The 23,465-nt window shown below is 40.8% G+C and overlaps 1 protein-coding gene and 1 long non-coding RNA gene across 3 annotated transcripts in view; one reads left to right on the top strand and one right to left on the bottom strand.

Annotated features, from left to right (window-relative positions):
• LOC106972268 (uncharacterized) overlaps window positions 1–21,849 on the top strand; it is a 60,368-nt gene extending 38,519 nt beyond the window's left edge. The window contains exons 1-3 of one of the 2 annotated variants that reach the window (XM_053220819.1): window positions 12,573–12,732; window positions 19,349–20,051; window positions 20,281–21,849. In XM_053220819.1, coding sequence (XP_053076794.1) covers window positions 19,815–20,051; window positions 20,281–20,595 — 552 coding nt within the window. In that variant the 5' untranslated portion in view covers window positions 12,573–12,732; window positions 19,349–19,814 and the 3' untranslated portion in view covers window positions 20,596–21,849. Of the gene's footprint in view, window positions 1–12,572; window positions 12,733–19,348; window positions 20,052–20,280 lie in introns of those variants that run through there. The other variant, XM_015069181.3, reaches the window with a different exon arrangement.
• On the bottom strand, window positions 1,456–23,087 carry LOC106972269 (uncharacterized). Its single transcript, XR_001429831.3, has 3 exons — window positions 22,939–23,087; window positions 11,898–12,019; window positions 1,456–1,702 (listed from the first exon to the last, which is right to left on the bottom strand). It is a non-coding gene; the product is annotated as an uncharacterized LOC106972269 (long non-coding RNA).
• Between the last annotated feature and the right edge of the window lie 378 nt (window positions 23,088–23,465).

Genomic DNA, 23,465 nt, shown 5'->3' with positions numbered 1-23,465 from the left:
GTTATTTTAATTTTTAATACTAGTCGGGGGTAAATCAAAAGCTAAAGATACCACTATAATCCTGCAAGCAGTTTCCTTTGAACAGAGGGAAACATGAGACCCAAGACCGCTGTTTTTAAGCTCTTAGATAACACTCCTGACTCACTTACAGACTAGTGGCTTTTTGTTTCGTTTTTGTTTTTGTAATGGATGGATCCCTAGTTTATGTAAGCAGCATCAACATCACCCTGACACTTGGGAGAAATGCAGATTCTCAGGTCAATCCCAGACCCGCCAAATCAGAAATTCTGCAGTGGGAGTCCAGTAATCTCTGTTTAACAAGCCCCCCATGGTATTTCTGAAGCCCACTAAAGTTTGAGAACCACTGAACCACACTATTAACTCCTTCCTCTCCTTGCTTTGCATCCCCAAGCATGCTCTGCGGAGAGCACAGTCATGACTTAGCACAAAGTATAGTTCAGTGCCTTTAACTAAACCTGCTGGCTCTGTGGTTTCATAAACACAGTGCTCCCAACAATTGAGCTGAGCAGACACACATAAAGGAAATATGTGAGTTTCCCCTCAATCTTTCTTTTTTGGGGAGGAAGCGTGGTATTTAAAGGTCTCATTTTTCTAAAGTGTCTTAGTAGTTGTGAGGCTTGAAGCAAGTAATTTAATTCCTCTCACTTTTGTGGTCTTCACCTATACGCATACACTCTTTCTGGAGTTGTGCCGAGTATGAAAGGAGCCCTGGCTAACACTAGCACATTGCCTTTCTGGGAATTAGAAACAGGTGTTCCTCCTGGGGGGACCAATTAGTAGAAAGCATCATTGGTTAAGGATAACACTGTGTTGTCCTAGATTTGGCCAGGAGAGATTGGGCTGGATTTCAGCCCTGCCTTCTGCCTCCTCCTCTGGACACCTTTGTGCAATTGTATGCAGACGTGTTGATTGAGACAATGTATGTTGCTTTTCATGTGGTATGTTACATACATGACACATATTACACATAAACATACTTTTCTTAGATGTGTCTATCACAGTTCATGGAGAGGAGCATGTGTGGTCATCATTTGGTTATCAGTAAAGATGCTTAAACTGCTCAGTAAAAGTTTAAAACGAATCATGAATCATCGTATTTCTCAACGCTGTGTTGCATGGACCAAATTAAGAGGTTAATTGAAAGCATTTCATTTTACCCTTAGTGCAATGTAGATATATCTTCTCTGGACCATTGAAAAACGAGATCTGGAAAGAAACCTGGTTTCACATTCGCTGCTCAGATGCCATCCATGACTTATCTACTGACTGATGGAATAATTGAAATAGGGTACTGACATTCCAAAATAATACATAGCACTTAGATATACATGAAACATAGAGAAGATATTTCTGATATGATACCACCCAGGTGCTGAGGATTGGTTTCAAATCCTTTTATTAAAAACATTTTTTAATGTTTATTTATTTTTGAGAGAGAGAGACAGACAGAGTGTGTGCAGGGGAGGGGCAGAGAGAGAGAGGGAGACTCAGAATCCAAAGCAGGCTCCAGGCTCTGAGCTGTCAGCATAGAGCCTGATGCGGGCTCCGACTCATGGACCTCGAGATCGTGACCTGAGCTGAAGTCGGATGCTCAATAGACTGAGCCACCTAGGTGTCCCTCAAATCCTTTTTTAAGGGCAACGTCAACAAGGAGGAAAGCCTGGGCTCCTGCAAAAAGAGGCTGCAGAAGGAGACACAAGAAGGGGAAGAGTGAAGTGTTTGGCTTCTTCACAAGTTCACTTAAGGTTGACCCTTCCTGTTTTTCTATTTAAGAATTTGAGTGTCATCACCTTAGGAAAGACCTACAACCCACTGTCATCTTTGGCTATCTTAGATTTTGGTATTTACTTTTAGCACAGCTCATTATTACTTACTATCAGTTCCCTGGTGCAAGGAGCAAGGATCCTGCCTAACAGTCATCATTATATATGAAATTGGCACAGTGAAAATGATGGAACAAAGCACTGGCTTAAAAGCCATAAATTCTTTAAAGACTACACTAAATCCTTGTGCATCTATACAATGCTAGGTTACAGCTCTGCTACCGTAATTAAATGCTATATGAGGAAATGTAACAAGATACGTGGCCAAAGTAAAATGCTAACCTAAATAGGATCGTTAAAATGTAACCCAGGAAATAAAATTGGAAATCACTATTAGAACACTGCTCGTGTTACAAGATGTCAGAATCATGCATAATGCAAGAGTGGAACTGCTTACAGAGACTTTACACAAGAGAATTTAAACTTGCTTCTGTGGACATGAGGAACTGCTCTTTGAAGCATGGGCTCTGATGAGATTCTGCCCGGCTGTAACGCCATTCCAAGGGAATGTTCTGTTTCCATCAGATGCATATTTATTTATAGGGTGCTGAATGAAGGCACATTCATACTACGTGGCAGATTGTACCTCCACCATATTTTTCATTAATCACCTTTTCTTTGGCATCTTCACCATTGCTTCATTATTGATCTGTTTTTTGAACCCTCTATGTGAATAAACCTACAATCGCAAAATTACCCATTGATCAATGTCAGCAAACACATTCCTGCAAACACAACCTTTAACTCTTTTTTCTCCGAACCCTCATTCCATTTCATCTCTTGGGCAAAGGCCTGAAAAAACAGATGATCCTTGTATTATTCCCTGAAGGTCAACAAATCCAGACTCTGCTTGGTTTACAAGGCTGAACATAAAGCCCATCTCAAAGAGAATACTTTTCCTCCGTTGCTCAGATTTTAAGTCAAAAGGCCTTTCTTGCACGCTCTAACATTCTCCCTGTACTCTGTGTTGACAACTGTCGATCACATGTTGGTCTCTGTTGCCCCATACTGAGAAATCACCTTCTTTGAATACTTGTGCCAAATACAAACATATTTATCCACACACTAACCTCTCTAATTTCGTCATAATTAGAGAAAGGGCTATTTAATTAGTGAAAAGTCTTAAATTATAGATGGCTGATTGCTTTCGAGTATATAAAGTAATAGCAGGAAATGACTAACAAAGTGTTGCCAAGTACAGGACCTGCCAGGCCTGTTTTAATGAATAGCTAAAGATCACTGAAATTAGCACATTAATTGTATGCATGTAAATTGCTTCTGCTAAGTGTATTAAAATGTTGTTCTCTTTGTAATCATGTTGAAATTACTTATTTGGTTAGTACGCTCTTTTCACAATTGTTCATGAAAGACGAGAAAGCGAACTTCAACATAGTTCCTGCCTAAATCGGAACACCAATTACATGCCTCCACATTTTATCGTGCATACCAACGACTCATGACCTATTTTAAAAAAAAAAAAATTTTTTTTAAATTTTTTTTTTCAACGTTTATTTATTTTTTTTTGGGACAGAGAGAGACAGAGCATGAACGGGGGAGGGGCAGAGAGAGAGGGAGACACAGAATCGGAAACAGGCTCCAGGCTCTGAGCCATCAGCCCAGAGCCTGATGCGGGGCTCGAACTCAGGGACCCCGAGATCGTGACCTGGCTGAAGTCGGACGCTTAACCGACTGCGCCACCCAGGCGCCCCTTAAAAATTGTTTTAATGTTTTATTTCATTTTTTGAGAAACAGAGAAAGAGCGCGAGCAGAGGAGGGGCAGAGAGAGAAACACAGAATCCAAAGCAGGCTCCAGGCTCTGAGCTGTCAGCACAGAGCCCGACACAGGGCTGGAACCCAAAATGTGAGATCATGACCTGAGCCGAAGTCGGTCGCTCAACCGACTGAACCACCCAGGCGCCCCGTGACCTATTTTTTAAAAACCCCAAATGCACATCTAATAAAACCCATCTTCATTTCCTTGTCTTGTATCTCTCTTTCAGAATCTCATGGAGGGTAGGTAAGATACCACCAGGCTCCAGACTAACCTCCCTGAGTGTGAATCCCTGCACAGCTGTGTAACTTTGGGCGCATTGCTCAATAACTCTGAGCGTTAGTTTCTCATCTGCCCTCCAAGATTGTTGTGAGAATTGAATGGATAAAATGTTTTGAAAACTTTTCTCAAACTTCCGCAAGGACAGCGACCACCCCGGGGCACGTGTAAAACCGGCAGTTCCCAGGCTCCTTCTCTGAGGTCTCCGTGGCTTCTGATTCATGGGGAGCCGCCAGCCACCCCCGGAGATTCTAATCAGCTGAGAAACATAGCTGGGAAGCACCTGGTTCATCGTAGCTTCTCTTCGCTCACGTGCTGTGCACTGTGTATTTCATTAGTGAGCCAAGAAAAACAAAGGAAAAGTAGACTGATGGTGCAGGAACCAAAAAAGTCATCAGAATATCCCTGACAGCTTTTTCTTCAGTGCCTCCTGGTGCAGAGGAGTTCACTGTCTTAGAGGGAGAGCAGTTTTCTCCACAGTTGAACAGTTCCATTGGTCCAAAAGACAAATCTCTCATTGTGCAGAAATCTGTTTCTTTTGAAATTCTGTCCATTGTTCTTGTCCAATATTTGGAGCAACATGGAACACATCTGCTCACCTGCCCATTAGGACAACCTTTGTAACACTGAAAGAGCCGTCTTATCTCCTGGTTTTCTTTTTCCAAGATAAATATACCAAGTTCCTTCATCCATTATTGGTCATGAAACATGGCTTCTGTAGTTTTCACAATCTTGGTCACCTTCCTCTGGAGCCAACTTGAGACTGTCAGTTTTCCTCATAAAATGTGTTGTGTGATAGCATTGGGTAGAGTGCTATACATTTCTGAACAGAATAGAGATAAACCGTATTTCTATAAAAGATGCTCAAAATAGATTATCTGAAAAGAAGGGTGCACTGAGTTAAAATTTCTAACTCCAGTTCTTTGACTTCCTGTGTGACCTTGGACGAGTCATTTAACATTTCCAGATTCTGAATGACCTGATCTGTGAAGCCAGCATAGCAATATTCCTCTGCCTACTCGCTCACCTCATAGGGTCATTCAGAGGATAAAATACAAAAGAAAGAGGTTGGAATGATTATGGGCTACTTTTATGATCAAATCAACAAAGCTATGTTCAAAATAATAGTTACTTAAAAATTAAGATATATTTTAAAATTAAGCAAGAGAAAATGATATATCACTTGCAAGCTCCATATAAAATAAAATGTATTAGATTTTTAAATTTTTTTCTCTTTTATAGAAAGTATATCACACATTGGTTCATATCAAGTTCATGTCAATTTAATAAAAATCCTTGATTTTTTTTTTTTTTTGAGAATAGCCAAGCCAGGTTATCTCAAGCTTGAAAACTGGAATTCTGAACTTTACTTAAAAAAAAAATGCCTTTCATGCTTCTAGGATGAGGGTCAATAGCCAGGAGACTGGACTCTAACGTGAAATCTTAAAAACCTACCTGTTAGGTCTGAAGAGAGAATTGGACACCACCTTCACGTCTCTCAAGTTTGCTGGAATTCTCTTTAGAGAGGAAGGTGTGGTTTGCAGAGTTTCCTCAATTCATTTAAGAGATTTTATTATCAATACTTTTCTACTCCTTTTTTTCTTTTTTCTTTGGTGTGATCTCAAGGTCAAGTTTAGAGTAAATGAGAAGTAGGTCTCTCACACAATAGATTGGGACTTCGATTAATGGGAGAAATAAACTCATTATAAGAATGAAGATTTAGCCTTGCTGATGTTTTCAAATAATAATTACACAAGGACATTTTTTTTTGTCTAATGGTGAGAATAAAAAGTAGAATACAAAATTACATACATATGGCATGATCAGAAGTATGCAAAATGTGTGTGAACACTTACGTGAATAGAAAAATAAAGAACACTGGGAGGAAATAAACCAAAATATCAAAAGTGATTATTGCTTGTCAGTGAGATTGCAGGTGTTGTCTTGTCTTTATACTTGTTTATATTTTCCAAGTTTCCTATAATAAGCATGTATTGCTTTTATAATCAGAAACAAGTTAGCAAGAAAGTGCAAAAAAGAACTTTGCTGCTAGGTGAAAAGTTGATGTTTGTATTAGAAACAAAATTTCACGAATACATTTTTTTTTACTGATGCCAACTCCGGAAGGTGGGAAAAGGACCTTCTTTTATTCTTCTCCCCATTTAATCTGACATGTAGGATCCTCTTTTAATGATAGATTTCAATGAGGGAAAGGCACCTGGGGCAACAATCAAGGGAGATTGCATTACACTGTGACAAAATCTTTAGAAACGCTTTTCTGTCTGGGTCATCAAACAGACTGCAACAGGTGTAAGTCCTTTTTCTTTTTTAAAGTAATTTTCAAGCAGACTTCTCACACGCTGAGATACACGTTGATTATATTAATAAAAAAAACCCTCTGACCTATTTCCAAATAGGATTCTCACTTCACATTAATTTTCTGGTCTTTTATCCAAATTTAGGAAGTCAGGTCAGTGGCACCTGACCATTAGAATTAAAGCTCCATAAAAGTAGGAACTATGCTTATTGTTTATTTTTAAAATTTCTTTATTTATTTTGAGAGAGAAAGAGAGAGAGAGAATAAGTGGGCGAGGAGCAGAGAGATGGAGAGGCAGAATTCCAAGAAGGCTCTGTGCAGGAGCACAGAGCCTTACTTGGGGCTCGATCTCACTAACCGTGAGATCATGCATGACCTGAGCTGAGATCAAGAGCTGCTTAACTGACTGAGCCACCCAGGCACCTCTGTTTGTTTATTTTTAAATCATCTCCATGTCCTCAGCATCTAGCCCATGGCCTGACACTTAGTAAATGCCAGCCAAACAAAGAAGCCCTTAAACCTGCTGACCCGGATACAGACTAGAACTCTCTTCCTTCCTTCTTGGGGCATTAGTTCTTGGGTAAAGGTCAGAGAAACCTTAACCTGGGTAGAGAGGAGTAAGACTTTGCTGTTACCTGAGCAAACTGGGGAGGAGCAGGTAGAGGAGGGCTAGGGAATCTGCCTGGAATCACTTCCACATGGAACTGTGGAGCTCTGGAACTGTGGAAGATTTGGACTTTGGACAATAAATAGCAAAGACCACTGTTTCAGGGATTTGAGCTTGTTCATTGTTTTTGGAAAGAGGTGGGTGAATTATGGATAGTTGTAAATTCACTCAGGAATGTTTAAGAAAGGGTTGGGATAGGAACTGGACTGACAAAGTGACAAGGACAAGTCGGTGGGCCCCATGTCCACAAGAAATAGAGATAGAGACTTTGGCCTAAGTAGTGATTTAGCAGACTGGTTGAGCAGAGCAAGGAGGGCCAGGTCTTGGGGAAAAGAAGCTCAGTGTGACTTCACATAGACTCCCCTTTTCTTGAGCTTAAACTCTGTAACCATCTGACAGAGGTTAGGAATGGCCTGTGGCTTTGAGGTGTGGGAAAGGGCAGATGGGAGTCAAGTAGCTACCGCTGTTGGGCCATTTGGCCTGGGGAGGCTGAAAAAAAGAGGTGGATGGTGTGGGGTGGGCGCTAAGCGGCCTTGGCTGGCTAATCTGGGACAGTAAAGCAAACACACTTTGAAGGGAAGCGAGAAAGGCAGCGTGGTAACCACCGCATACCTGCAATTTGCTGACAGGCATATAACTCCTGTTCCAAAATTCCGCTCCATGTAGCTTCTTATGTCTTAAATTACTGGCTGGAATGTGTGAGGATCCAAATGACTCACTGTGAAAGAGAGCTGAGTTCCCAAAGTTGGGGTTTCAAGAGAAAAACCACTTTGGTCCCCTGGGAGTGACAGAGGCGCAAGAGTTTCTAATTGAGGTGCGGGATGATACACAATAATTTTAAGAGGCTTTAGGGTGTCAGCACCTTAATCTAAAGTAGTGACTCGAATGGTGGGATTTCAAGTACTGTGAGAAACTTGAGAGAAATAGGAATAGAGGCTTCTGAAATTCTCATGCCTGGGCAATCTGGACAGCTCCAGAGTAAGGCTAGATGTGGTTTCCAAGGGATTCTTTACCATGCCTGCAGTGATGAGGACACAGCATTGCTAAATTGTCCCCATTCAGTGTTCCATTCTGTGCATCAGGAATCCTTATGAACTAAAGTCACCAACTAGCCAATATGCTAGTGAAGTCAATTTTGTGCTGGTCAAGCTGATTCTTCTTTGAAATCCAAGTCCTCTGGCCTTGACCGTTGCCCTCCCTGGGGCCTGTTGTAAATCTATTGACCTCCTTTTAGTGGTCCTACCTGTTATCTCTAGATTAACCATCTCCAAACACTGCTTCTATCATGGTTTTCTCCTGTGCAGTCAACTTTGATGGCTTCCCATGGAGCACTGGGTCTTGAGGTGTGGTTCTTGTACCAGTAACATTAGCATTACTTGAAAAGTTGTGTGAAATACAAATTTGGGGCCCAACTCCAGACCTACTGAATTAGAAACTCTGGTGGTAGGGCCCACTGATCTCTGATGCATGCTGGAGTTTGAGAACCACTGCCACAGAGTTCCTCAACCTGGCATTCAAAGCACTGTCTCCTCTATGGTCTTATAACACCTGTCTCTTATATTTGGCATTTATTGATCCTGCCTTGTATTAGGATTTTTTCTTTGTGTAATCTGATCTCACCTTCAGAGATGTAAACTCTTTGAAGTCGTGGTCTGTGTTTTCTAGATTTGCTAACTTGTAAAATCATAAAGCTGGAAGAATCTGGAAAAATACTATCTAATCTCTTCATTTTGCAAACCTTTCAATGGTACCATGTGCATGGTGGACATTCAATTAATAATTGCTGAATGAAGTAACATGCCCACGGGGAACATGGAGTTCGTGAATTAAGACTGCCGAGACTTCAGTGTCATCGCCTTAATTTAGATTGTCCTTTCTGGTACTCTCTAAGGGTTTGTGAAAGCCTGGGGAAAGTCTTGGATGCCTTTGCCAGTTTCCCCCCATGATCCCCCTGAATGGGCTTTGGAATTTGCTCACTGAATACAAGGCAACAGTGTTTTGAGATACAAATGGCAGCACAGTTGAATTAAGAAAATAAAAACAAAAACAAAATTGATGTTGTTTTTCTTATTGCTGCTTTGAGAGTCAGCATGAAATATGAATCTGCCATACACAAGAAATAATATCTTGCCTGAATATTTAAGGCATAAATACAAATTAATTGCAGTGCACAGCTGTTAATTATCAGGCTTTGGAGCATTCCAGGAGCAGTTGCTCACGAATACCTATTCAGCTAAAGATCCCTCACTTATTTGGACCTGATGACATTGACCATGAAGTTGTTGATGGGTTGCATCTGCATAGTCTAGAGGTCCAGGCTGCCAGGGGTCATTGCACTTGTAAGGGATAGGCTGCCACAGCAGAAATGGGGCATGTTTGGCTTAGGAAAGTACTCTTTCTCCATCTCAGGAATGTTCACACCCCAAAAAGGAGACTCTTGACTTCCACAAATGGTTTTGTGGTGACTCTTCTAAATGAATTGGGCTATGGCTATGGCAGACATCTGTGTGTATGTCACCATACCAAATTAATACGGCTGACTACATTCCCCATGCTGTACATTGCATCCCCATGGCTTACTGATTTTATAACTGGAAGTTTGTGCTTCTTGATCCCCTTTATCTATTTTGTTCCACCACCCTAACCCCATCCCTCTAGTAAGCACCTATCTGTTCTCTGTATCGATAAGTCTGGGTTTTGCTTTTTGTTTGTTTGTTTTGCTTTTTAGATTCCACGTTAAGTGAAGTCATGCTCTATTTGCCTTTTTCTGACTTATTTTACTTAGCATAATACTTTTAAGGTCCTTCCATGTTGTCACAAGTGGTAAGATTTCATTCTTTTTTATGGCTGAGTGATATTCCACATACCACATATCGTATACAGTGCATCTTCTTCTTCAATTCTTCCATTGATGGATACTGAGGTTGTTTCCATTTCTTGGCTATCATAAATAATGCTGAGTAGACAGACAAAGGGGTGCACATATCTTTTTAAATTCATCGTTTTCATTTTCTCCAGGTACATATCCAGTAGTGAAATTGCTGGGTCATATGGCGTTTCTATGTTTAAGGTTTTGAGGAGCCTTCATACTTTTTCCAAAGCGGCTGCACTAATTTACATTACAACAGTACACGAGGGTTCCCTTTTCTCCACATGCCAACATTTGTTATTCCTTGTCTTCTTGATACTAGCCATTCTGACAGGTGTGAGGAGATAGCTCACTGTGGTTCTGATTTGCATTTCCCTGATGATGAGTGGCTTATCTTTTTACTATAGGTTAAGTTCATTAAAACAAACTCACATGGACTTTCCTAATTATGTTTGTGGTGGTTGTGCCGGGATTTGGTTTAAATAAGAGCGCTGCTATTTGTTTGTGAAGTTTCAGGGTAATTATAGTGATTGCAGTTTTGGGACTGCTGGCCTGGTTTTGCCAGTCTTATGATTGTCTGGTCCTTCCTGCTCTCCAGTTTCAGCTGCACCCGCACCCACCATCATGAGCACAGATTGTTCCCCGAGCCTTCTAGGCTCTCTGTGGCCAGAATTTGAGACCTGGGATGGGGGGCATTTAAGGAACTCTAACTGAACACATTTGTTCCTCAGCATCAAGTTAGTTAGGCGTCTAGTCTGCCTTTGCCTTCCGCCATATTTCCAGAATCATCTATGTCTCTTTTTCTTTTGGGTTCAGTGCACTTCTTGTACTGGTTCCTGTCTCAGGAATTTGCCAAGCTTTCCCAGATCCTCCCAGAACTTGCCATCCCTCCTCCCTCTCGGCCACCAGGGCGCAACCCTGGCACCATTGGCTGACTGAAGCTCCACCGTCACAGATTAGGCTGTCTGATGCTGCCTGCCTGAGTCTTGGGACATGTTTTGCTTCTGAATTCCTTGGCACCATGCTGTGCTTTCATATTGAGTGAACTTCCGCTATTTCATGTTTGCCTCCTGATGCCAATTTCCTAGCTGCATTATCGGCTCTTATGTACTGCCATATTTTTTAGCTACTTTGTTCTGCCTGCCAGACTGGACATTCTCCCAGCACCTGCAGCTGGGCCATACTCCCTGGTGGCTGGTCTAGTGTCAGGTCCCAGCATCTTCCATCGTGACCTGCCCAGACCCAGTTTAACAAATCAACAACTATGAAGTATGTCCTTCAAAATGTTTATGTTTCAAATGCATTGTTTAATCATTTTTACTCCAGTTAGGTTGTGCTACATTTAAAGAATTATTCCCACCCTTTTTTAGTACTCTATGTGAATTGTGAAAATGGTTGCCTTTCCCCATTTGCGGGTCTTTTAAGTAAAATGCAAATCAACTTTGCTTTTAACGGAAATTCTGAGCAAAATTCTTTTGTGAAGAATTAAAAAATTTTTTTTATACATTTTCATTTTTGAGAGACAGAGAGAGACAGAGTATGAGCGGGGGAGAGGCAGAGAGAGAGAGAGGAGACACAGGATCTGACGCAGGCTCCAGGCTCAGAGCTCTCAGCCCAGAGCCCGACATGGGGCCAAACCCATGAACCACGAGATCATGATCCAAGCCGAAGTCGGACACTCAATCAACTGAGCCACACAGGCACTCTGCAAGAAATTTTATATTTAACGGGACTATAATCTGATAAAATTGTTCCCATTTCTGCCCTGATGTCCAAGACAGGAACTCTGGGCCTAATTATTGTGTTTATCATCCTCGGTGTAAGCTATGCATGAGGAGCTGAAGAATGGGCAAAAGCAAAGAAAATATATGTGTGCGTGAATGTGCACGTGTGCATGTGTTGTATTGGGAGAGTGAATGGGAGTGAGGTGAGGACAGGGGAAAGCAGATATGTCTGTTTGACAAGTGTTATGGGCTTCCTGTTAATGTAATAGTTATTGATGATGTGAACACTTGTTATGGTGTTCTAATGTGTTCTAGTGTGCTAGTAAGTACTTGGATTAGCTCACTGAAACCCTCTTAAGTAGGTACTAATTTTGTTTCCATTTAGCATGAGAGAAGATTGAGGTTTAGAGAGGTAAATTAACTTACCTGAGTCCACACAGGAAATAGTTGCTAGATTAGAGAGTTGAACTCCAGCAGTGGAACTCCAAATTTGTATCATCCTGATTCTATTGTTTTCCTCTTTTTCACTGTGGTGCTTCCAGATTATTCTTATAGGACCAGAGAATAGAGAATATAGGAGGAAAATAATTAACATTTATTAGTTATAATTTTCAAAGGGTTTTTACATTAAATCTTCAGAAACAGATAATTCTTGTCTCCATTTAAGAGGGCAAAAGAGAGACTCAGAAACAATGACTCTATATTATCAAATGTAGCTGTAGTTTACTATTGCATTATGGGAGTCTACCACATTATCCTGACCGTGGACGTTGGATTTTTTCCAGGCTTTTTGTATTGTATATAGCGTCTCTGTAAATATACACATATTTCTCTCTCTCTCTCTTTTTTAAATGTTTGTTTATTTTTGAGAGACAGAGACAGAGTGTGAGAGGGGAAAGGGCAGAAAGAGAGGGAGACACAGAATCCGAAGCAGGCTCCAGGCTCTGAGCTGTCAGCACAGAGCCCGATGCAGGGCTTGAACTCATGAATGGTGAGATCATGACCTGAGCTGAAGTCAGACGCCCAACCGACTGAGCCCCCCAAGTGCCCCTACATACACATATTTCTAATGCACATTTTGCATGACCTTTTCTCAGGTATACACCTAAGAGTATATATATTAAAAATGAACATTGAAGACAACGAATAAAAAAGAAGGCCACGAATGGAGCAATGATGACAGTTATGGACAACGATGAGTGTCATGAGCCAGTAATTTTTATTAAACGAATTCTGTGAACCTGGGCTAAAAAATTTTTCGGTAAACCTGAGGTCTCACCTTTCCCTCCAGAACAATTACCTGACTTGGTGACTTGTCTAGGACGACGGAGTGGTGGAACTGGGACTAAATCGAAGTTCTATAGTTATAGACAGTTCTTAGTCCCATCCGATTTCTACGCATGAACATTATCCTCATCATTCCACCTGGGTGGGCTGACAACTACAGACTTCACAGGTTCAGAGGGGAGATAATACACCACTGATTTGCAACCCTGTTTTTGCAGAAGAGATTTGGTTTTGAGAAATTACTCGAGTGTTGATATTGCTTCACCCATGGGCCTGTGTGCTGTTAAGCTTGAAATGAAAAGAATGGCTTCGTGGTTTAGTTTTATGAGGGAACCACAGCCATAGAGTTATGATCCAGTGCATATAACATTGAAGGATAACAATTTAAACTCCAATAACTCTTGCCATATATCTTCACCAGAAGGTCTCAAAGAGTTTTATGAGAAATTATAGACTAAGAATTTGGAAGAGTTATGTGCAATTCATGGTTAAAAAAGGAAGTGCTAAAGTTTTCTGGAATGTTCCAAGGCTTTCATTAGAGAAGGCATGAAGAGAGCCCAGGACCATTGACTCTTTGGCTAGGAACCCTGGCAGGAATAGATGTGACCAAACGATTTAGTGATTCTGAATGGCTTCAGCTTGCTTTGAGTGGCAATATTACTTTTCCAGGGGCCTTACTGATTGAAGAAGGACATAGAGGAGCCAGCATGAGTTGATTCCCCAGAAACTTTAATAAACAGTGATACTGTTGCGGCCATATTAATACAGCTTCTGTAATATACTCTCTGACTAGTGTTTCTCCCACTTTAATTGGGATTCTAAGCACCATAATGATGTGAGCCAGCTGAAGTTTTTAAACAGTACAGATATAAATGGTTATCCTAAATTATATTTAGGAGAAACTCTACTTGAACTATTTAGCTTAATAAATAAAGACACCAAATTAATATAGGCTATTTTAAGACCAAGCATGTAATACTATAAAACTTTGGTGATCTGTATGCTTTCTGTTGGCTGGCCATGGGATTTTTAATTGAATTACTACAGAAAATTCAGCTCAAAATATTATCAGATTTAACCACCCACTGAGTGTGTTGTTATTGTTTTATTAGACTAAATCAAAGGTTACCACAGCTCTTTTCTGCACTGACTTTCAGCCCAGAGGGGTAAAGTCTTAAAACGAGATGATGAAATTTTAGAAAAGAGTAAGAACTTAATGTGGGGATAATAGTCACATATTTTCTTGAGAAAAATGAAACTGCTTCATGGCTACTTTATATAATAACGTTCCTAGCTTTTTAATAGTTAGTGTCTATGACATTCATGTTCTGAAGTTTGTAACTGGTCTGAGGTTGAGACTGAAGGAAATTGTCAGGGGACAGAGGTGCCCCTGGAGAAGAAACCCATTGGCAAACCCAGTGTCAACAGTATCCACATTGCAAGCACACTGCTTTCCGGCCATATCATCCCCAAAGCTCAAAGTGTAGGTGGGATGGCAGCATGGCTGGAGGAATCGACTCAGCAGGTAATCATTTCAGAGCCTATACATCTTTATCGGCTTGCATGTGGTTAGGAATGCACCTCCCCCACTTTTTAATCTGTTCCAAGACTGTGTGTGTGTCTCATCTTTCAGTGGATCTCAAAGTGGAGTTCTCCAAACCAGCAGCACTACCCAGGACCTTGTCAGAAATGTATATATATGTGGTATGTGGTACACATACACACACACACACACACACACACACTCAATGGAATAGTACTTGGTGATGAAAAAGAATGGAATCTTCTCATTTGCAACAACGTGGATGGAACTAGAGTGTATTATCTTAAGCAAAATAAGTCAGTTAGAGAAAGACAAATACCACATGATTTCACTCCTATGTGGAATTTAAGAAACACAACAGATGAACATAGGGGAAGGGAAGGAAAAATAAGGTAAAAACAGAGAAGGAGGAAAACCATAAGAGACTCTTAAATACAGAGAACAAACGGACGGTTGATGGAGGGGAGGTGGGTGGGCGGATGGGCTAAATGGGTGATGGGCATTAAGGAGGGCACTTGTTGGGATGAGCACTGGGTATTATATATAAGTAATGAATCACTGGGTTCTACTCCTGAAACCAATACTACACTGTATGTTAACTAACTTGAATTAAAATTAAGAAAAAAAGAAATGTATACTCTAATGTGCTCATCCAGACATACTAAAGCAAAAACATCAGGAGTGGATCCCAACAATCTGTGTTTTAAAGGCCCTTCATGCTTCATGTAATTCTCGTGTCTGCTAATGTGAGAAAACACCTGATTTAAATTCTGTTGATCGGGGTTTTTTTGTTTTGTTTTGTTTTTAATCAAAGAGCAGGTTTCCCATTGTTGGATTCATAGTAGGCTCTCAATAAATGTTACCATGAAAATGAAAATACACTTAATTGGTCATGCAACATTCTGCAATGTTTACCATCATATTTTAGTCTCTTTGTTATTGTACACTCAGGAATGAACACTTGCCCTCACAGATTATTCATTTTCTTTCCCTTTGAGACTAGCTCTTCAGCTATTCATTTAATATGAAAGGTCATCTTCAAAGAAAATTGTTGTCTGAGGCTTCCGTTTTTAATTCTCCAGAGAGTCACTGAGAAGCAAAGTTAGTTCGTGCCAATCATTTCTTTCCCATTTTTAAAGAGGGCCAGTCAGTTCACTGTCAATGATGATTAGTGAGATTTTTCTCTAGTCTCTTCTGCAGGACTATCCAGAAGTTCAGTGGCCAAGAGTTTGTTGTTTTAGGACTTCTAAGTTGGCTTCATCTCTGCTTAGGCAGCAAATTCATCCAAGGGCTTTAATACTCTCAGCTTTGCTTCAAGTAATATGTGAAAATGGGGGAAAAATCAATCACAAAGAAAGCTGAAATGCAACAGGTTTATGAAGACAGAGGGACTCAGAGTGAAACATGTGAATTCACTTGTATTATATACCCAATAACTTCTGATGTGGGAAATCCAGGGGATCATGGGCCCCAGATGCAGTGAGATTGATGTGGTATATAAATCTCTTACCTCTTGTCAGGCAATTGACTTCTGTGGGTTGAACAACATCCCTGCCTATGAGCACATCTAGCCCTCGGGGCAGGTTCCCAGGTAGGGACACTAAAAGAAAGAGTCAAGGCCTGGAGCTGGGTGTATGTTCTATGGGAAAGAGAATGCTGACTGTGGGTAAAAACTTAGGATGCAGGCATCACTTAGAGTTTGGGGAGGCTCCTCATGGAGCAGGGGTGGGGGACGGGTAGTGATGGGCAAGGAGAGCTGAGAGTCTACCAGCAAGACAGAGAAGTATGGTATAGTCTGGAGGAAAGTGTGTTTGCAGGAAGCCAGGGATCTGAGTAGGACCTCCTCCTCTAGCTTTCCTTGTAATTCTCATGGGGATGTGGGTGGCGAATGCTTCTAGAATTATGCTGGGTGGTGCTAATCATGGCCTGAGGAGCTCTTTCTTTCCTGAGTGAAACTTGCTACTCTGGTCACAGGCTTTGAATTGGTAACTGGATTTATTAATTCTGAGCCCTGGCTATAGCTTCTTAATTTTTGTCTCCCAAACTCCAATTGCTTGTTCATTCAGAGACGGAAGGGGGTGAATTGGCCTCTAGAACCCCTGCTCTGGGGGGCAGACCAAACAACTGCATTGTGAAGTCCACAACCACTGACCACCTTCCAGGCGCCAGGCACCACAGAGACACTAGAAATCATGTGAGAAGCGAGAGTTTCTGCGTTCAGGGAGCACCGAGTCTAGTGAAGGACATAGATATCTAGACAGCCTACAGTTTGATGGGATAATTTTTGTAAGTATAGAATGTTACCTAAATGGAATTAAATGTGTTTTCTTTCTGCTTGAGGAAGTCAGCTAAGTCTTCTAAGAAAAGGTAATACTTATAGCTAGGCCAGGTAGTGAAGAGGGGAAGGGGCATTGTAGGCAAAAGGAGGAGTGTTTGAGAAAGTCTGATGCCTCCAAGAAATGGCAAGTTGTCTGTGAGTGGTAGACGTGAAGCGAGACAGAAGACAGGGAGTCAGATACCAAGGGCCAGCATCTTGCTGGGGGACTAGGGAGCACAGCTTTAAGTAGGAGCATGACAGGTTAGGTTTGTTTTTAGAAAGATCATTCTAGCTCCTTTGTGGAGGGTGGCTCAGAGGGAGTAGAGCCTTGTCAAAATACAGTTGAGGCATGATGAACACCCGACCCATGGCCGTTGCCAAGGCAGTGAAGAAGCCAGGTTGACTTTTAGAAGCTTGAATTTGTCTCGGTGACTTCTCTTCTATAGTCCTAGCCCCACCTCTTCGGGGGCATCTAGGGCTGCTGCTTCTGTAGATGCTGCCTGCATAGTTGTTTCTGAGAGAAGATGCAAATTAAACCTGTGCCTGAGTTCTCTCATTTATTAACAGCAGCTTTCTTCTCTCAAAGATTTTACCAATCTCTCCTAACAGTATGGAACTGAAGCTAATTACAAAAAATTCCATGCTAGTGTATTGGTAAATACATTCTGTACTTGGATACCATTTTTTTTTTGTGACAAGCAATATGATTTTGTACTTTGACATGTAATTTAAATGGCTTACATCGAATGCTTTAATTCATTTGTGAAACTTTTATTGACATTTACTATGTGAAGGCACTATTAGTTGCACTGAGGGGTAACTTAAAAAAGTATTAGACTTCCTCTTGCAGAATGTGCCAATTCTGGTTTATTTTTACAACCACAAACCAAGGAACTTTCTAATAGCATTTGGTTCTTTCATTCATTTATTTACTCATTCATCTATTAATCCGTCAGTCAACAAATATTTGTTAATCATCTACTTTGTGAAGGCGAAGTAATGACATGAGGAACACCTTAGGGGTGGAAGTAAAAAATAGAACAGAGAGTTCTGGATGGACCTCACAGTTCTCGAAAGCCCAGAATATGAAATAACCTCAGGGCTTTGGTTACTTAATCTTTAATACTAGGGTCACTTTCATTATTAAAGAGCATCTTGGATTAGGAAGTGAGGTTTTAACTTCTTAGATAACCTATCCTATCTCTGCCCCCATTTTCCTCTGGTAATTACTTGAAACTTTTAGTCATTGGACTGTGCACTGTGGAACTGTATTCACAAGGCCACAATAATTTCAAGAAATGAATCATGGAAGTATTTTCCATTACCTATCTATAGGATTTTCTCCTCAGTCAAAAAGGGACCAAATTGTATGCTTTCCTAGGCAGGTGTGTAGAAAATATTCAGTCTACTCCATACCCTTACCAATTGATGGGTCTGCTTGAAATTGGCCAGTTTCAAAATTCAGCTCCCAGTTGTTTGTGTAAATGACTAAGGGTCATCAGAAACCATCTTAGAAGTACAACATACCCAGACATATTTTGATCTCTTCCTCGTTTCAAGCCCCTCTTTTAATTGAAAAAGCTCTTTCTCATTCTATAGTTTTCTACTCCTCTGTGGAAAGAGCACTTGCTAGGAATTAAGTGACTTGATTTCTAATCCTAGCTATACTGCTAACTCATTATATGACTTTAGCCAGGGCTTGGCATACTATATATAGCCTGCTGCTAAATCTGACCTACCACCTATTTTTGTAAATAAAGTTTTATTGGAGCACAGCCATGATTATTTGTCCACTTATTCTTTTGTGCTACCATGCAGCGATGAATATTCATGATAGGACCATTAGACCACAGAGCCTAAATAAAATGTTTACTGCGTGGCCCTTTATGGAAAAAGTCTGTCACCCTCAACTTTAGGCAGGGTCATTATTTTACTTGAGGTTCCCCATCTGTAAGTTTGGGGAATTGGATTAGGTTGTCCCCAAGGCCTATGTCATTTTTAGTGTTCTGTCACTCTATCATTCTTCCTACAGAGCAGCCTCGTATCAATCTTTGTACGCTGGGATATAAACCTATTCATATTTACTTCACTTATTCAATTTATGAAGCACTAATCCTGGCAAGCCACTGTAGAAAACTAACAAGTCTGAGTCTCTGCCTTTGAGAAGCTTATAATCTGGTTAGAAGATATAGTTATTACAAGGATTAGAAGTTAAATTATGACAGAAGGTAGTAAAGGATAACATACCAGAATAGGTGATGATAATTAAATGAATTCAAAGGAGAGAGATGATTATGGGGGTGAGATGACTAGGGAAAACCTATAGGGGAAAGTGGGCTATTTTTAAGAATAGTTACCTCCATGGTCCCATAAAATTTTGGATCAAGTGTCCTTCTAAAGTAGTAGTTTTCAGATTTTAGAGTGCAGGTTCCTGGGGAAAAAATGCAAATTCCTGTAAGGAAGCATTAGAAGTTCTGATGTTAGGTCTGGGATACATCCCAGAAATCTGCTTTTTCAAAGAGCACCCCTGGTGATTCTGATATACACGGAGAATTTTCTTACTTTTAAAAATACTGCTTTGGAAATTTGGTTAAGTTGCTAAGTACTGTTTCTGTAGAGGAATTCATGCTAGGCTTGGCAGAGTCTTATTAAACCATAGATTTTGTGTGACTAGGAGGGGCTCCACTGTCCATGGAGTAATTATTTCGATGATTTTCTCTCTCCTTTTAGGAAATCTGTGATCTCCCAGGCCAAGAAGAACAAACTGAGGACTATCTCTGAAAGCCATTGAATTCCTTAGTTAAATCCAGAGGGAAAGTCTGAGATCAATATGGCTGTTGTGTCTGTGATAGTTGAAGATAAATTATTGGAAAGAGACAGGTACTAACTACTTCCTTTTGCATTTGACTCTTGGTCCTTTTTTTTGTGAGCTTTTTGTTCCTGCAAAGCTGGCTTGGGTCAACGTAGTAAGTAAAAAAAAAAAAAAAAAACCCTCAATGAAAGAAGCTGGGAATCTCCAATCTCCATCCCAAAACATGTCGCTGATGACTTGAACATATCACCAGATACTCAAGATACAGACGGCAGCTTCCACCTATGGGAGAATGACCCTCTGAAGAGAAACTTGGAATCATCATCAGAGCCATTGGAGGGGACATCTGAGAGTCATGTGGGTGAAATTTTACAAGACCCTGTCATGCCTCCAGTCCAGGGTAGAAAGTTAGATCCACTTCCGAAAACGCATAGACGTCTTAAGAAGGCTGTAAGGACAAAGAGAATGAGGAAGAGCAGGAGGAAGGAGAAGGTGGAGACCCACCATGCCCCCATCCTTCCAACACCTTTTGTGCCACCACAAAGTGAAGAAGATGAGGTGGGAGACACAAAGCCGGCTGTATTCAGTGCTCAGGAAGATGATCCTGATCTTCCCAGTGAGGTAGGGATGAGGCGTGGGGTGGCGAAAGTCTGGGCTTGCTGTGTTTTCCTAGGAAAAATAATGACAGCCCTTCATCTGGAATGGAAGGAGGTGGGGGATGAAGAGCTAGGGGAACAAACTGGGATCCCTGGGCCCAGATAAAGCATGAAAGAACTGGCTCAGAGGGTGATGTCCTTTCTGCGTATGTGTGTTGGCGTTGAAGGCTTTAACTTCTCTCTTCTACTTGCAGGACAGGTTACAGAGTCAGCAGGATAAGGGCGCATGTGCGATGCATCAGGAGTGTCAGATACAGCCCTGTGAGCTCTCAGTGTCCCAGGAGCCGGGGCCGTCTTCTCCGGCAGTGACATCCTTGGCATCACCACCACGCTGCTTCGGTCGCTTCCTAAGCTGCGTCTGCCAGACCTTCTCGAGGTCTAGGAAGCAGAAGGCCCCCAGAAGAGAGGACACCAAGCAGCCTGGGGCAGGAGGTGATGCTAAGGCTCTAAGACCTGCCCTGCTCAGGGGTCTGGGCAGAAACAGAGTGCAACCTCATGAAAGCCTGTAGAAGTTGATGCCGATATGGCTTCTCCCTGCGTTTCATTTTGTAATTTTCCCCGTGTTGTTGTTCCTGTTGGTCGATTCTTGTTTATCAAAGATAAACGTTTTTGCTCTGCTTTTTTGCTGAGATCCTTAAGCCTGAGGAAGTGGTAAAAGCAAAGTAACTTTGAAGATTTTAACACTTTACCCAGTAGTGGGACTGCTTCCTACTTCCTCCCATTAGGCTGACGTGGAATTCACTACAGAGCAGCGGTTCCCAAAATTCATGCGGGTGTCGCTCATGTCTTCAGTTAGCTTAATTCTCACTGCCTTCTCTGAGGATGGAAGCCATACCATCTCATCATTTTGAGTAATGTCTCCAGAAATCAACCACCAAGTGGAGACTCCTCATGTCCAGCTCCTCTCATTGTCTTTTACCTTTGGCTAAGAGATTCATGTTGCATTCCTCATCCTCAGTACTTTGTTGAAATTCTGACACTCCCTACCTGATTTAGAAATGTCTCAGGGAGTGGTCGTTGCTCTTTTGCTCGCATTAGGTAGCGCTACCACCTCCTGCATCTCTAACCATCCTCTGGTTTTCTTTTTGTCACTTGTTAGTAAGATATCTGGCCCTTACTTCTCAAGTGTTCTGTATTAAGAACCTCGTCACATAAGGTGATGGGCTCCTTTCCTTGTTATTCTTTAGCCAGATTCACAGAATCCCGACTTCTGAGAACCCTAAAGAAAATAAGTACTTAGAAAACAGTTCAAGATTATTTCATTTCCTGTTGTTGTCCCAGCACACTGGGCTACTCCTCTTCCCAGGACATAAACTAAGAGTTTAAATTAATTTTACACCCTCCTTTGAGAGAGTAGGTTTAAGGTGAATTTGAAAGTTTTCCTGTAGCTTTAATGACCTGTTGTTATTTCCTACATGTCCCGGTTTTTCCGATTCATATAAGAATAATCAATAAAAGTACAAATAGAAATACATGTGTAAAGTATCTGCATTGGAAGGAAATCGTACAATTTCTTCCTCCTTTAGGACTGACCCCAATGGTTACTGCACTAGAATTGGAGAAGATAACCGATGTGTTTGTTTTGTTCTTTCTTGCCTGGAATCGGGCCTGGTGCTGTTGGAAGAATGAAGTTGGGAAGGGAATAGAATGAGGTGCAGGAGCAGTGGCGAAAGATCCCAAAGGCTGCCTTGCGAGTAATTGGTAAAAACCAGCCTGGAGGGAGTCTTGCGATGTGATGAGGATCTCAAGTTAGAATGAGAAATTTTATGAAATGTCATACTCCATGTTTGGAGTAAAATGGGACAGCTTTCTAAAGTCAGTCATGCTTTGATACCTTTAGTTGTCTAAAGAGTGGTTGATTGTTTAGAGAGTATGGCATTTTAATAGAGCTAGTTGAGCATTATAAATGGGCTCAAGCTATTACATGAAATTTCAAATTATCCAACTGTATTTATGCACATATTTTCTCAGTGTTATATAAGAAATGTGTTCCCAGGCAAGGCATAGTGTACGTAAAGTCCTGAGTCATGGAGCCTATTATTAAAAGCTCAAAAGAAGGTAGCTATTAGTGTTGTCATTAAGGCTTTGTTATTGTTATTGTTTCTTATTATAAGATATTTTAGGATGAGCTGTTCTATCATAGAAAAACTATTAGTTTCAACCTGGTTAGCCATATGCCCACTCCCATTTACAATGGTGATTTTCACACAAAGTTTACTTATTCCAAATTTAAGATACATATTACAGATAAGGGAAGATCTGTATAAGCACTTAGTTTTGAAACTCTTTTGCGCATGTGTCTTGACCGCCTGCTCACAAACAGGGGAAAGGGTGTCCAATACTCCTCAGCTGCATTTGTAAAGAAAAAAGGATATGTTCTCAGGTTTCAGACTTTGTGTTGCTATCTTCAGAGTCTGAATTATTAAACATGGTTTCTGTCTTAATAAAGTTGTTTTTTCAAAATATATTTAGAAAAGTAGTACGGCTGTGTCAAAGTAAAAACAAATTAAAAATAAAACCTACTACTATTGATGAGAGATAAAGCATGGGTCTCATTTAAAAAAAGTTGCTTCCCCCCCCTCCCCGGCAGATAAACAGATACTGTAAACGTGTTGTAAACGTCAGTACTTGACAAGTATAAAGATGACCACATTTAATGTATTTAGCTCCCTGTCTTTCTCATGGGAACTCCCAGAACTAGGTAGGTGGCAGTTACCCTCAGTGCTGCAAGTTGAGTAAGCTGAGATTAGGCAAACTGATTAAACTTTTCCAGTGATTTTTCTAAGAACACTCATTAAAGCTGATAGGGAATCATAATACAAATTCTTTAAACAGATTATTTAATCACTCACCTGTGGTTTTATCTTCTAAATGTGATTGTTTTTGCTCTGGTTCTTATCCCAACGTTCCATCCTGAAACACTTCTTGCTGACCATTTTGTTTTTGTCACCTTGTCCTCACACTACTGTCCAAATTCCAGCTAATGTCATCTTTACTTACCTGGAAAATGTTAACATGAAAAAAAAATCTGGTTAATGTAAAATTACAGAGAACCCTTAGAGAGGGTTTACTTATTAACCGAGCTTTAACGGAAAACGTTGAAATTATCTAGTCTTTATTATCAGAGGAACCTGAAACAAAGAAATTAAGTCGTTCTCTCAAGGTAGCATAGCTGGTTAGTGGCAAAGCTAAAACAAACAATAGCTAACATTAGATTCAATATTGTACATTGTATCTATCTTCTGTGATCTTCAAGCAGTCTGCATGGGGTTGATATTAATATTTTAATTTTACAAATTAGACCATGTAGGGGTGCCTGGTGGCTCTGTTGAGCGTCCAACTCTTGATTCAGCTCAGATCATGATCCTAGGGTTGTGAG

This window comes from Acinonyx jubatus, chromosome C2 (genome assembly GCF_027475565.1).
Source record: "Acinonyx jubatus isolate Ajub_Pintada_27869175 chromosome C2, VMU_Ajub_asm_v1.0, whole genome shotgun sequence".
NCBI classification, from domain to species: Eukaryota; Metazoa; Chordata; class Mammalia; order Carnivora; family Felidae; genus Acinonyx; species Acinonyx jubatus.
This window is presented reverse-complemented; position numbering and strand designations above follow the sequence as displayed.